This window comes from Euphorbia lathyris, chromosome 4, assembly GCF_963576675.1.
Source record: "Euphorbia lathyris chromosome 4, ddEupLath1.1, whole genome shotgun sequence".
NCBI lineage: Eukaryota > Viridiplantae > Streptophyta > Magnoliopsida > Malpighiales > Euphorbiaceae > Euphorbia > Euphorbia lathyris.
In genome coordinates, this window is record NC_088913.1 from 12,323,918 (window position 1) to 12,339,210 (window position 15,293).

A 15,293-nucleotide genomic window follows, 5' to 3' on the forward strand; every position below is an offset into this window, starting at 1 on the left:
ACCGCTACTACATCATCAATATACTCCCTATCAATAAGAATACCTACTCCATTTCCTGAGTACCAAAGCTTATAACCCCAAGGAGCTATCTCTCTAGCCTTGGCTCCAACCCACTTGGTTCCTTGTAAGCACAGTATATTTATTCTCCTCCTCTTCATAACATCTACAATTTCAGCTAATCTTCCTGTCAAAGAACCTATGTTCCATGTCCCAAAGCGTAACCTACTACCCTTACCCCTACCCCTACCATTACCGTGGACTAGCTTATTTACCCGCAACCCTTGCATATTTGACACCACCCCCGGGTCCTGGGGTGGCACGCCGCTTCGGGGCGACGACCTAGCAACCCTTGCACATTTATCACTACACCCGGGTCTAGGAAGTGCAGCGCGTCGCTGAGTAGGGAACGCCCCAACGATATTTATATTCTGGTTCATGTCATAAGATGTGGCTAAGTTTTACGCTGGCCGCCACAAACCTACCGCAACCCTCCTCCTTTGTCCGGGCTTGAGAAAAAATTATATCCAACACCTGGTGTTGGTTTACTCCCCCGCTCAGATTGCACCATGTGGCGCAATCTGGACGGAGAAGTAACCAACACTGGTGTTAGATATTAATTAATCTAAAATTCCAAAATTTGAAAAAAAAAATGAACCGAGTCAAATTTTAGGCATGCTATAACAAATAAAAAAGAAAATGTGAACAGGATTAGGAGCATCAAATCTGATTAGCAAATCAAGTAGTTGGCTTTTGACATCGGAGAGGTTTTATACCAAGAATGCAAAAGGTGCCATCCATGTACGGCTTCTCTGATTTATTTCTTAGGTAAAAAAAAGGAAATCTTGTCAACTTGGTCCGAACTAGGATAACAAGCTCAAGAGGTTCGTTTTACTTTACTATCTAGAAAGAAAGTGTTATTCAACAAGTTTAATTAACTCATACGTAGCTCCTTCTTTTTGTCCGTGAAGTAATATCGATTCAAAATATCCAATGATAACATATGAAATAATATCGGTACATGTGTCTATATTCTAAATAAATGGGAGCGTCTGGAACAATGAGAGTCGTCAGATTCAACTAAACAAGAATATCACTCTTTCTCGGACACATGGACCAATGGGAGAGTATCTGAGTCCGACTCAGACTACATCTTGCCACATTTGTCTAGAATCAAGGTAATCTAAAATAAGTAGGATACAACTCACTTAAATTACGTCCAAATGTCTTCCGAGGAATCTAAGGATAGCGATACCTTATAAATATGCCTAGAAATCCCATAATCAGGGTACATACACATTCTCTATAATTACGCTTAATTGTTTAATACTTCATCTTGTTCTCTACTAACTCTGGCATCGAAGTGGGATCGCCTATTAACGACCTCGCCCTGACCATCTTTCTATCTTATCTCAGCCACAGGAAAAACCATTTCAATCATCAGAGTACTATCTCACAAAATCCCCCATATCACCCAATGACATTAACTCTCCCTAAAAAGGAGGCGGTCCAGTTGCACCTTCCAGTACGGCTACCTTGTTACGACTTCAGTCCGGTCACTAGCTTTGCCTTCGGCATCCCCCTCCTTACATTTAAGGTAAGGACTTCAGACATAATAGCCAGCTCTCAGTGTAACAGGGTGGGTGTGTACAAGGCCAGGGAACTAATTCATGCAGGCGAGTAGCAGCCTGCAATCCGGCCTGAAATATAACTAACTAACCGAGAATGCCCCATATTCCCTGAGATAAACCAAGTAATGCAACGAACAAGCAAGGCTGTGATGATGCAATTACTAAGTGGCATTACACTGCCTATCAAGACAGTTTTGACTTCTCTTCAGGGCAGCCATATGAATTATAATCATTCAACGAAAAACTAATTTTCAACTCCCAGCCAAATCAATTCTCATACCTTGTTCCATAGCCACAACCTTCATCAATATCGACGCTCAACCTTCAATATCCACACCCAGAGAATGTATTTCAAGATGATATATTTTCTGCCATTAAGAAAAGATATAACGTAAGTACATTATATGGGCAAACTATATTTACAGCCCCTAAACTATAGCGTCTTTAACATTATAGTACCTAAACTTCATTGCTTACATAAAAATCCTTGAACTTTACATTACTATGACATTAAAGCCTAAATCAGCAAAAACTCGTTAAAAAATTAACGAAAAGATTTTGACCACAATTTACTGTGATATGGGTAGAAAAAGAGTCAATGATGTAGACAAATCTGTCCGGGTTATCGTCTCATTATCCCTTTTAATGCTTGTTGTTGATTTAAACTTTAATGTTACAGAAATGTAAAATTCAAGGATTTATATATATAAAAACTCACCCAAATAGTTTTTATGTTGGTGACATTCAATATCCTTTTTAGTCCAAAATTTAGAAAGACGCAATTACTTAGATAATAACGCAAAATGACAATTAGCAAGCAGCACCGAATACTTCTTCACTCTGAAAAATGTGGAGGATCAAAAATTCATTCCTTTCTGGAGCCTGAGAAAAGATAACCATGGTAAAAAATACTTTTAGGATCCAGAGAAAAATTAGCAATGAACTGTCCAAGCTAGAGTCAAATCTCACCTTTTCAATATGTAACTACTGTCATGCAGAAGCTCGCGATTGTGGCTCCTCCAAAAGATTCTCACAGATAAGGTCCTGTAACTGATCCAAGCGGCCTATAGAATTCCCTGATCCCTTCTTCGAATAGAGTTATCCAACTGGTATATCCGCTGGACTTGCCCCTGGTGGAAGATTACTCACTTCACTAATGGTTTGTACGCCGGTTGTGTATCCCTCTGCGGACTGCGGGAGAGCACTTCCTATCCTCCCTGTAACTTGTGACGACAGATGGGGGAGAGGCAGGAGATTCCCCAAATTGGGCTACCAAACTTGATCGCTTAACGGTATCTCTAACCATAAATTGTCAAGTGAAAGTAGCAACCATAAGCTCAAGTATAGAAGGAGTCTCATCAAAACAGGAACTACTCCAGTGAAATATTCAAATTTCCTCCATAATGTACACCAACAGATGACTGGAGATTGAGTTCATAGGGAAACAAGTCAGACATATAAAGCAGCTGTTAAATAAAGACAACATATAATTAATATAAAATCGGTGCACTACCTGAAGATATGGAAGGACATCATTGTATACTTGTAAAAAGAACTTTGACCTTTTTGTAAACCTGAACAAATTGGATTTCCAATCAATGTAACTAGGAACAGTGAAGTAAAAAAGTCTACCCAAATAATATAACAATTAAGGGTAAAATACATCGACGGGCTCCTAACTTCATTCCGTGATGTAGAAGTCCTTGAACTTTACATTATACTAACATTTATGTCAAAATCAAAGAAAATCCGCCAAAAATAATAACTAAAGGATGACATAGAATTAGATATTTGACCAAAATTTATGATGACACGGATAAAAAAGAGTCGATATGGTCAAACTTGTCCATGTCATCATATTGTTAATTTTTCATACGGATTTTCTTTCATTTGGACTTTAATGTTAGTAGGGATAAAGATCAAATTTGATCCTAACGTTTTTGAAGAAGTGTAGATTTAACCCTAACATACGAAATGGTGCAAATTTAACCCTAATATTTCCAAGAAAGATCAATTTTAGTCTTATGTTACCGAAAATTTAAAAAAACTTGTTTGACTGTCATATAACTAGCACACCATACCTTCAAAACAAGTTTGTCTATAAACAAAAGTAGTTTCACACATTTTTTGTTGGTTATTTGTAACTATATTAGCAACATAGTAAACATTTTAGACACATTGACAAAAAAAAACATCAATTACGTCTAAGATATTTAATGTGTCACTAACACAGTTACAAAAAAAACTTTGCTAAATGTTAACAACTAACTCTACAACATACTTAGTTGTTAGCATTTTAGCAAATTTTTTGTAACTGTGTTACTGACACATTAAATATCTTAGACATAATTAATGTTTGGAAAGTCCGATGTGATAGTTAAACAACAGCTAAACCAACCTTCTTAAAATTTTGGTGACGTAGGGCTAAAAGTGATCTTGCTTGAAAACGTCGGGGTTAAATTTGGATCATTTCGTACATTAATTAGAGGAAAATATGCACTTCACCGAAAACGTTAGGGTCAAATTTGGCCCTTATCCCAATGTTAGTATTGTAATAAGTTCAAATACTTTTATATCATGAAATGAAGTTTAGGGCTCATAATGTTAGTATTGTTATAGTTCATAGGCCAAGGATATATTTTACCCTAATAATTAATCAAACAACTCTACATTAGCAGTTGCATCATGCACAAAAGCAAAACTATAATGTATCCACATGATCTCGCACATTTTCTTGCATGTGTTTGAAGAATATGACTCACCTTCTAAGGAGACGGAAACAAACGTAAATCTCTTCAATATCAAATTCTATCTTTAGTTTGATATACTGCTTCAGAAGTTCACACAAGTAATTAGCAGCCTCATCATCCCAACCATCATCATTTTCATCCATGTAATGAAGACATTCAGAAATTGTGCGCTGAAATATAGAAGATAAAGTTCCAGCTGCGCCCAATTTGTAATACGTTTCAGCAAGAGTGTTCAGTATCCAATAATTGCTTAATTTGAACTTATCAACCCAATGTGGAGGGTTTCCTTTCCAGAGATCTCTCTCTAGAACAAAATTAACTGAAATGGATTGACACTCGGCAACCTCCAATGATTCTTGAAAAACTTCGGCATGAGGTGCCAAGGGTGCATTTGATTCTTGTATCCTGTGTGCAGGAAGCAATCCAAGAATGTCGGTTCTCAACTCATCAGGCAATTGTTGTAACACTGAGGTATCGACCTGACTTAGAGATTGAGGCATTATATCAGTGTTTCCAGGTCCCACAGTTTGAACAGCCTCATGGTATGATACATTCCCAACCAATGGTGCTGCATCATCCATACGCCGGCTTGCCTGACAAAATTCAAAAGCTCATCTTACAATGCCAAAAGCGTTGATGCATGGGAAGGAACCCAAATTCTCCAGCACTCAGACAAGGGAATAGAAACTTATTTGTGGTAGCATCACTATTCAAGGTAGCAAACATTACATATTGAAAAAAGAAAGCTAGTGGGTCGTGCATGAAAGCGAATCTGATCCTACTAGAAAGGAAAACAAGTTAAACAATGTTGTTAGTAGTTTCCTCTCTATCGCTCTACTAATGTCACTGCACTGCTCAGTGTTTGTTTTCTAGGCCTGTTTTCATGAATAGCATAGCCATATACTTATTCCAAGCAATGATATAACAGCCAAAAATATCTCATTTTTAACAAAGAAAATGAAATTGAATTTTCATCAATAGATGAATTGCAACTTGGTCCAATTAACAAGGAGTAATGTTACAATTACAAAGATTCATATTGCTTGCATTGAAGTAAATTAACAAACTCATCATCTCATGTCATGAGAATAAAATTTTAGAAATGTAAGTTATCATTTCAAAAATCAAAGTTCAAAAGTCAGTCTAAAATACGTTTTGTTATTAATATTAATAATAATGCAAGGGCATCAATAACTTGTCAAGACTAAATTAGACAGCTTTTAATTTTAGAATCGAATAGCCGCATGCATCAACGGCTATTCTCTTGCACAATGCACATTAGCAGTAAAAAAATCAAAGAAAGGTACCTATATAAAACCCAACAAAAATCAGAAATATTGAAAGGAAAATCAAAAAATCTTACCTGGTTTTCCAATAGTTCTGATCTTGGAGTATCCATTGTTGATGCAGAAGGTTCCTTACCATGAGCAGCAGCACCTAAAAACCCAAGCCAATGAGACACTAGAAACCATCATCACACTAGCCCCAAATAGAAAGAAGAGTTACCTTCTTGTTCATGAGAAGAGATACATGGAGAATTATCACCATTTTCACTTTTCCTTCTACTTTGAGAAATGAAACCTGCTAACTTCCCTCCATAAATTGCATTTAACTCTGAAAAGAGTTCTGGAGGAAGACTCTGAATAACTTCAATATCAAGATCTTGAAGAAGAGGTGGAGCTGAAACATGATTTGAAAAAAGCGCTAATTTAGAATATGATATTGTTCATTTGAGCAAAAACTTCAATCTGGTGAGGAAATAATTAAGATGGGTTTTACCCTAGATCTGAAAAAGGTGAAATCATAACACAAGTCATGAATTCACGCTTATTTCAGAGAAATCAAGGAAGTCAGATAACAAACACTTTTTGGCAATCCATGGCCCAATTCTCCAAATGGAAATGCCTAATATTTTGTTAGGTTTTCAGCAAGCAAGCATGCATACACATAAAATACACCCAATCCTGAATCATCACCACCTTGCCTAGGCACTAGGACCAAATTAAATTTTCTGTGCCAAATCCAACCTTTTATACATTGCAATGACCATGTTTAGTAATAATGATATCAATATTGTGACTCTTAATAATAATATTTTTAAACATATACGAGTAAAATTACCTATATTATCTCTGTCATTGGATACACTATTGACCCTACTATGATGTGCTTCTGTTGTCCCAGCTGCTGAGGCAGAGGTGAGCCATGATCTTAAAAAATTCCTTTCAGCCCCTTGAAAAAAAAAGAACCATAACAGTAAATTTTAAATACCATAACCAGGAGAAGAAAATACAGCAGCTGAAGGAATAATGAATTGTCAACATAATGCACAAAGCAGTAAAACTTCAAAAGCACTACTGCATGAACTATTTTCAAGACTATACAGTAGATACCTTGCTTAGAAATATTAACATTTTCAAGCTTGGAAACTTGCAGGCCCACACCACGAATCTCCTTGACATCTATGCAAAACGCCAAAAGATAAATCAGTTCAACCATTTCCATCCGAAAACAAATCTTGGAATTGCTACTACATTGATCTCAATAACAGGAATGACAATAGATTAACCCAGTATAGAAAATCTGATAAAAGCGAAAAGATCTTGTAGTATCAAAACCATTAAGATGTCTCACATTAACTAGATATAGAGGTAAAGAGTAATTGATAAGTGTGATGCAATCCTCCCCTTTGGAGGTACCTTCTGCAGTCGAGTTAGGCCTAAATTGTTTAACATGGTACAAAGCCACCTAATTTAACGTTGATTCACCTGAGTCTAATTCTACAAACTTCGCGCCCCAAATGTCTAGCCCTAGGCAAGAGGAACATACTAAATATTCATGTTGAGAGTGGAGTTAGGCCTAAATTTCTCAACAAAAAACAATCTATATGGTGAGCTTAGTTAGCCCAAACTTATACTTCACCGCATTACTTCCAAAGCCTACTCCAAGTAATTAACTATCCCCCCAAGTAAAACTACCTAGAGAGGAATCAAAGAACAACTACATCTATGTTATAGAATAAGTCAATGTAATAAATGTAAGCATGCCTAAGGCTGCTATGACAGTTAGATGGCTGCTAGTAGGGTCTAGTGGGGCTGCTATGTTTGCTTAGAGAGAACCTTGTATAAATATGTGTATTCATCTTAAGTTTAATATATGCATGTGTAGGCTCTTAATCTACATGGTATCCCATGTATTTCTCTCTATTTTCATGGTCTGTTACAAACTGCAAATTTAGCAAACTTCTATACATCCAAGTATTTTGCTAATATATCAAAAATGTATATCACCACAAAAGAAAGGTACCTAATTGAGTTCGTAAAAAAAAGCTGCACAACCTGATAGTTATGGTATTTTAATCATCTTGTGGTGATATACATTTTTGATATATCATAACTACCATAAAAAAAAAGCTGCGCAACCTGTATCATAACTATCATAATACAAGATGATTAAAATACCATAACTATCATAAAAAAAAAAAACTGCGCAGCCTGATAGTTAAGCTAGTTCATAAGCATTTCCATTAAGAACATAATACAATATGATTTATACTCGCGCAGCTGACTTACCTAGGTGAAAAGAACCAAAGAGTTGCTTTGTTATCCTTTGAAGCACTTCAACATCATCAGTAGCAACTGGAACCTATTATGTAATCACATCCTAAATAATTGAGCACTAAACAAAAATGCATGTGTGCATATTGGATATTGGATGCTTGCACATTATATATGTGTGATATACTGTGTACAAAGATCTTGGAAACACATATTTTGGTTCATATCTACCGTCACTGAGTGGCTTAGATTCTCACAGTCCCCACAGCCCATAAACTTTGTAGGTTCCCCAGCATCTTTTCTTCTCTTTTTTATCTGATATACATATCAGACAAGAATATGTCAGTTAGTTCATATCATAACAGCTTAAGAAAAATCAATAACCAACAAGAGACCAACCAAAGAATGAAATACCTTAAGTGTAAAGGTCCGCCCTTGCATTTCACAGCCCTGCAAGCGTAACGAGACTTCCTTGCAAAGGTTTAGTAGAAAATGCCGACTCTGGAGTTATCAATTTATCATTTGTTAACCCATTTAGTTTCAAAATAAAAATAATAATAAATCAAAGCACTACTGTGTAGAAGAATACCCACATCTTGCAAATCCTTAAACCTTACACCCCAATTTACTTCAGCACCTAGAGACTTGCTTTCCTGCAGATCATCATCCAATACACATACTCAAATGATAATAATATAAGGCGTGGGGAAGTAATTAAAATTAATTGATTGATTGATCAAAGCAACGAAGAAAATTTTGAAATGGACAGCTCAACAGCATTGGATCAGAGAAGGCATCTTCTTTGCCGAACCTGAATCACTCCAACTAGCCGATTATCTATTCCTCTACTATAATTCCAGAGCATGTCGCCAGTTTTATTGCCAAAATCCTTCTGCAGAGATTCCTAAAGATTCCAGGAAGATAGAGTAAGGTACTTGAACATCTCCTTTGTTAATTTTATATAATGCCAACTTATATTCTAAACTAAAACAGATACAATTCCTTAAGCATAAAAGCAGATCTTGAAAGCGGTTTCTAGTTTCTACATGGATGAGGAGATGGTCCAAAAGCCAAAAGAAATTATGATTATCATCCATAATTATAAATCTTTGAAGCATATTGTCCAGTTTCAATCTGAAAATCATACAAACAAAATATACATAGGACCACGGAATACTGATACAAAAGAGACCTTGTGTACGACTTCTATCCAAATGAAAGCATGCAATGGTTGTCGTGTTTATAAACCAAGTAGTTCTGCTTTTCAAGATGCTCAAATAATAATAAAGACATAAACCACCAAAGTGAACTAGAAAAGTTTATATTATTCCTGTGTAACCTCCTATCAGAAATCCCAGTAATAACCTCAAGTGATAAAATACTGCCTACAATTCCGTCTCTCCTATAATCAACTGTGCAGAGTGATAATATGATTAAAAAAAGTCACAAGTTCTTATTCCATTTAAAGATTTTAATGAGTCTTCCAGGCATATAACAATTATCTCCCATGGGTATAGCCATTTTTATTTCTGAATACCTCTAGATCATCTCATGTAAATAAATAGTCCAGCATTTCACATTTTCTTGACTACAGTGAGTTTTAGTTATATTACTCATGTTTTTCAGGTTTGGACAGAAAGGTGAGGAAAAAATCTGTTGCTAGTACTGGCATCATTCAAATACCATTTATCTCATATAAATTTCCACAATCAAAATTCACCATTTATTGACTCAATTTTCCTGTTTATGACTGCCCAAAGAGACCAAACACTTTTTTTTTTCTATAACAGGTAGAAAGGGGGAGAATAAAATGAATAGAACTAAGAAAACTAAATAAAAGAAATAAGAGTAAGCATTTGCCAATCAATCAATAAAAAAAAAAAAAAGGGCGGCCCGGTCGCATTACGCGTCCCCGCTGAGCGAGGGTCCGGGGAGGGGTCCCACCACAAGGGTGTATTGGGGGCAAGCCTTCCCTTGCCAATTTAATTGGCAAGAGGCCGCTCCTAAGACTCGAACCCGTGACCTCAGGTCACACGGCAACAACGTTTTACCGTTGCGCCAAGGCTCGCCCTCTTGCCAATCAATCAATATTAACAAAAAAATTCCAGAACTATTTCAACACATAAAAGTAGAGAATTATGCTTCTGCTGATTCTAACCTTAGAGATCAAACGCAATTGTCCGCAGGTGCAAATATTTTGCTTCTTCAACTTCTCCTCTAACACATACCCTATTCCTGGAAGTGCCTTAATTGGCAGCTCATGTAAATACTCATCCACCTACAATAATCCAACTACTTCAGTTAGCAAAAAGGAGAATACATAATCAAGTTCTAGCTTAGCAAACTAAACATAATCAAGTTAATAAATAGGTGTCAGATATTAATATGAATTGGGCCTTAACTATTAGCTTAAGCTTTTAGTTCATTTGGTTCCATGGCATGGTATCAAAGCCTCTTAGACCAAGTGATTAAGCGATTCCTGGCAACCACATTTGTTGATTGAATTTCAACACATGGTAAGATGTGCCTGTGTTTTACATGCTTCAAGCCCAGTGGGCATTTGCGTGCGGGGGTGTGTCAGATGTTAATATGAATTGGGCCTTAACTATTAGCTTAAGCTTTTAGTTCATTGGTTCCATGACAGGTCCCATCCATGAAATTTAAGCAGAAAATTATACAGCAATCGCAAAGCAAATGACAGTACATCCCAACAAAATCATCAGCTCACAAATGCTATGTATAAAAGTTTCAAACTCATGGAAAGCAAAAATGTGAGCTAATGCAACAATCAGCAAGCATACCTGCTCTGGGGGGATGCAGCACTGGCCATCAGGTTTAGCAGTTCGAGTGGCAAGACGAGCCATAAGCATATTCCCAGCTATTCCGGCACTTGCAGTGCAGCCTGTAGTCTCGAATATTTCTTTTCTTATTTTTGAAGCTAACAACTCAGGATCTTCCCCTTCCAATTCTGTGATATCTAAGAAGGCCTCATCACAGCTTACTGCCTATGTCATATCAGTAGCAATATCACCACTGCAGCTAAAATAATTATTCAAAGAAAATGATTGTACAAATAAACCTACCTGAACTTTGCTACAGTGCTTGTGTAAGACATCATAAAATTGATCTGCTACCTGCATCACGTGAAATATCATATAATTCCAAAAGGCAGAATGATAAGCAAGTTAATTAGTAATGAATGCTTAAATATATGAACTACCTCTTCATAAGCTTGAAAGTTGTATGGAACAACGATGAGGTGTGGACAAAGAGTTTTAGCATCTCTAACAAAAATTCCAGCCCTAATTCCTGAATAATGAGAATAGCATTGTGCTTGAGTAAAAACAGAGACAATTCAGATGAAAAGTATGCTAAAGAGCAATGAGCAAGGATAAAACAGACCATATTTTCGGGCAGGATAGTTCGCAGAAGAAATTTCAGCAGTTCCTTTAGGATTGTCTGAATGGCACACAACTACAGGCTTATCATGCAACTCAGGATGGTTCCTGATAACTACCGAGACAAAAAAGCAGTCCTGTACATCATATTAGTGTTATTAACTGCTTGAGGGAAAGAAGGAAATAGAAATACGAGACAAAATGATAAGATAACCATGCAAAATATCCCAATTAGGATCAAAACTAAAGGCAGACCCGTATGCAAGATATTCAGACAACCATATATCAAGTCTAAAATCTCAAACTGATCAAACATAAGTGAGCTTAGTTATATAATAAAAGTGAGAATCACTTTTTTTTTCTTGTTAGTTACACTTTATAACAGTTTAAGACTTGAGGGTTCCAGTGTGCGTAGCACATGAGATTGAACTAGTTGCAAGCAAATATTTACATAGTTAAGGATGTTGAATGAAAATACCATGTCAATATGGATAACCTTGTTCTTCTGGGTATTATCAGAAGCATTAGAAGTTGAACCTCTGCACTTAAACTCACAAGGGAGACAGGGAAAACGCTTCCGGTATCTATTCCTCCAGGTTCCTATGAAGTGCAGTCTTGAACTCTGCAAAAGGAGTGAAGCTTAGTTCACATATCACCATATAGTGAACCATAATTGATGATATATGATATCATATCAGAATATTGCATGATGCACAACTTGACAGTTATAAACGTTAAAATAGAAAAGTCAACCCATCAAGAATTCAGAATTCAAATGCCTTAGTTCCCCAGAAGCATTCCAAGCATGCATGTTATCATACTACACACTGAATTTAGTGTAGTAGTTAGTGGAATAAATACATGAAGTCTGATATTAGTTTAAGAAATCATGCAAAAATGGATGAAGTAGGAAATAACATACTGGGTAGGTGTGATTAAAAAAAAAAATCACTTGCTGAGGCTATAGAGATCGAAACATTGCATTAGATACATCCAATTTCAATGATTTCTCAGTTGTGAAGAAAGAACAAAACACACCAAATGCCTTAAAATAAAACTACATGTACTGGTCATCTAGACTTCACTGTCATAGCCGTTTTGCAACCAAGAAAAGTATGCCTAATATTCCACTATATATCCAAGTTCAAAATATGTAACAACTAAAATGGGAAGAGAGAATATAAATAATAAAATCTAATTCCTTGTAAAAAAAATGCCAGAAAACAAACGCTAACAGGATATTGGAGTACAAAAGTAAAACAATTTGTTTTATTGGTAATATTCTGTTACTTTCCCTAAATGTACCTTGAAATAATTCTCCACAAAATTGGGATCCTCAAGAGTAGAACAAGATGAATTAGAAGGTTCTAAAATTGATGGAGTTGGTGATCTTTTCATGTTTGGAATATCTAAGCAAGAGCTGTTGACTGATGCAGGCAACTGACAGGAGCTAGAACCAAGTTCAGTGTCTACACTGTTCTCATCTTCTGTATTACTCCATCCTGCCATCCTTACTTCTGAAGATTTTCCACCACTGCTATCCAGCATGATTGGATGATCAGCATAATCCAATTGTCCGTCCATTTGTTCTCCATCTTTCACAAGATCAACTCCTTCAGACTTCGTATTTTGGAATGTGCCACCCTTTAAAGATGGGTCCATATTTACATTACATCCAATAAAATTTGGACCATCCTCAACAACTGGTCTACGGTTTGTAGCAAAGAAGTCAGATAGCTTTGGTTGGTTATTGGCAAGCTGCTCAAGTTGGTAAGGAACCCCTAGAGACACCAATAAAAAATCCATAGCAATCAATACTCTAGCCATCTTCCAGACATGAGAAATAGAAGCAAGAAAAACATAACCAAATCCAGTCCAGAAGGGTCTCCTCAATCCCCAACAACCTCTTGCCAAGATAGAAGTAAATCAGTTCTACTAAGGGCATACTTGCATGATTTTATAATATATTAGTTATGAGAGGTAGTTACTAAAAAGCTACAATATCATTATTTGGCACAACAAAATAACAAAAGGTAATTTCCTTATTTGCTCAGCAATACTTTGCATATTAATCATAAATATATTTGCATTAGCAAAACATAGGACAAGCCTTTAATATCATTCTGGTTCCATTCAAATGCCAAACCACAAAAAAGAGAGGAGATTCTTGCAATTTTACTTCCAAAGCAGTGAAACAGCGAATCACAAATTCCAAATATTATTGTTAGCTAAAAACATTACACAAATCATTCACTAATATTGTTTCTACCAACTTTCATAAGTTGTTTTATGATTTATTTCACTCCTACATCCAATATAAATGGAAAGTACACATCAACAAAAAGCATAATCTTACAACTCAAAAGTTTGTTTGCAAGAACAGAATCCGAAATCCATGCAGGTTTGACAACAGGCAAACCTCTACTGAACGACCTGCAATGGATTTAACAGCTAATAAAAATACAATTCAACCATCTGTCAAATTCAGAAAAACAAAACAAATAAACCATTGTGAACCTTAAGTTCTTGACTTTGCTGTCAGGAAGATTGCTGCAAATAATATGCGTAACGCGTTGCCTGGAAAAATAATTCTGAAATCGCCCACCATACTTCAACATATAACCTCGCAATTCCTAAAGCAGACTTAAAATGTCAGATACTGTTAACAACAGTATCTCCCATTGGCAATAAATTCATAATAAAGAGAGAAAAATACCTCACCTCTTCCACTCCTAATAATAAACAACACTAACCAAGCAAATATGATCATCAAAAAAAATTTATTTCATATGGTGAACCAAGAACATCGAATTTTTTAGTTCCCTTTTGTTTTACAACTCCTTTCAGGAATTCAAAATAAATAAATAAAAACAAATATTCTTAACAGGAAGATATTAAACCACCTGGCTAGAAGGAACAGTGAAACCATCAACAAAGATGGAAACACCATGAAAAATCAGATTCTCAGAAGTGGAACCACCATGAGAAGAATCAGAAGCCTCTGAAATGAACTGGTTTTGAAGTTTCCTATTCTTCTCTGCCATGTAACTACATTCAAAACACCAAAAACTCACAAATTCAATCCAATTAAAATCCCATTCAAAACATCAACTAAATTACAAAAAGAAACCAGTCCAAATCCTTCACCAATCAAGTTCCATCTGATCAGGTGAATTAACTTCTTAATTATGAAGAAACAAAATACTGACAAATTCAATCAAAATAATCTTAAAAAACAGCAACAACATTCTAAGGGAAGAGAAATGACCTGCCGAAATCAGAAAAAGGAGAGCTGCGGAAAGAGGAGCGAGAGGATGAAAGAGAATTAGCACCCCAGGCCATACCTAGGGTTTTCTGCTTGCTATTTTTGCTATTCTTATTGCTGTGACTAGAAGAATTGGAATTGGCGAGGCTTCTCTTTGATTTTTGGCCTGAGTTAGCCGATCGAGTGGATTCGTGGCTCATTTTCTCAGAGATGAAGATTGCCAATGAAGAAGAGTGCTAAGGAAGGAAGATTGCGTCTATGTTTCTTTTCTGTTGTTTCAAAATGAAGCGGCAAAATTAAAATCCTTTTTATATCATCCCATTTGCCGCTGGATCCTGCTTCAGTCGTTCACGGAGCCGCTTATCCGTCTCATCCCTCCGAATCCTATTTCTCCTAGCTAACCGAATTCAAAACTTTCATGTATTACTATTTTGATATATTTATTTTTTTTTAGAAGCAAGGCTATGTGATCTTAGAAAAATACTAATTTAGTTCTATATATAAAATAGCACTAATATAGGTTTAACGTTTAAAAATGATACCAATTCAAGTTTAAAAATGATACCAATTTAGGTCTGGATAATGAAACGAGACATGTCATTTATATTATTCTATTAAGTTCTATTAATTGTACATGGAGAGAGAAATCATAACTTAACGGAATAATATGAATGACGTTTCACGTTCCGTTATCG

The 15,293-nt window shown here is 36.0% G+C and overlaps 1 protein-coding gene across 3 annotated transcripts; it reads right to left on the reverse strand.

Moving 5' to 3' along the window:
* Positions 1-973: 973 nt before the first annotated feature.
* On the reverse strand, positions 974-15,010 carry LOC136226058 (DNA repair protein REV1). 3 transcript variants are annotated; one of them, XM_066014346.1, is made up of 25 exons: positions 14,602-15,010; positions 14,237-14,381; positions 13,851-13,966; positions 13,690-13,766; positions 12,639-13,114; positions 11,812-11,955; positions 11,338-11,470; positions 11,156-11,244; positions 11,019-11,069; positions 10,737-10,940; positions 10,094-10,213; positions 8,747-8,839; positions 8,529-8,588; positions 8,350-8,436; positions 8,167-8,250; positions 7,951-8,023; positions 6,772-6,840; positions 6,500-6,610; positions 5,885-6,058; positions 5,742-5,815; positions 4,391-4,971; positions 3,142-3,202; positions 2,598-3,049; positions 2,453-2,510; positions 974-1,996 (listed from the first exon to the last, which is right to left on the reverse strand). In XM_066014346.1, exons 1-23 carry the CDS (start codon positions 14,796-14,798, stop codon positions 2,999-3,001), a joined length of 3,270 nt encoding a protein of 1,089 aa, XP_065870418.1. In that variant the 5' UTR covers positions 14,799-15,010; the 3' UTR covers positions 974-1,996; positions 2,453-2,510; positions 2,598-2,998. The 3 variants fall into 3 exon arrangements, with proteins under 3 accessions (XP_065870418.1, XP_065870417.1, XP_065870416.1); XM_066014345.1 differs by having other exon boundaries at positions 2,415-2,510; XM_066014344.1 differs by lacking the exon at positions 974-1,996 and having other exon boundaries at positions 2,347-2,510.
* Positions 15,011-15,293: the final 283 nt, after the last annotated feature.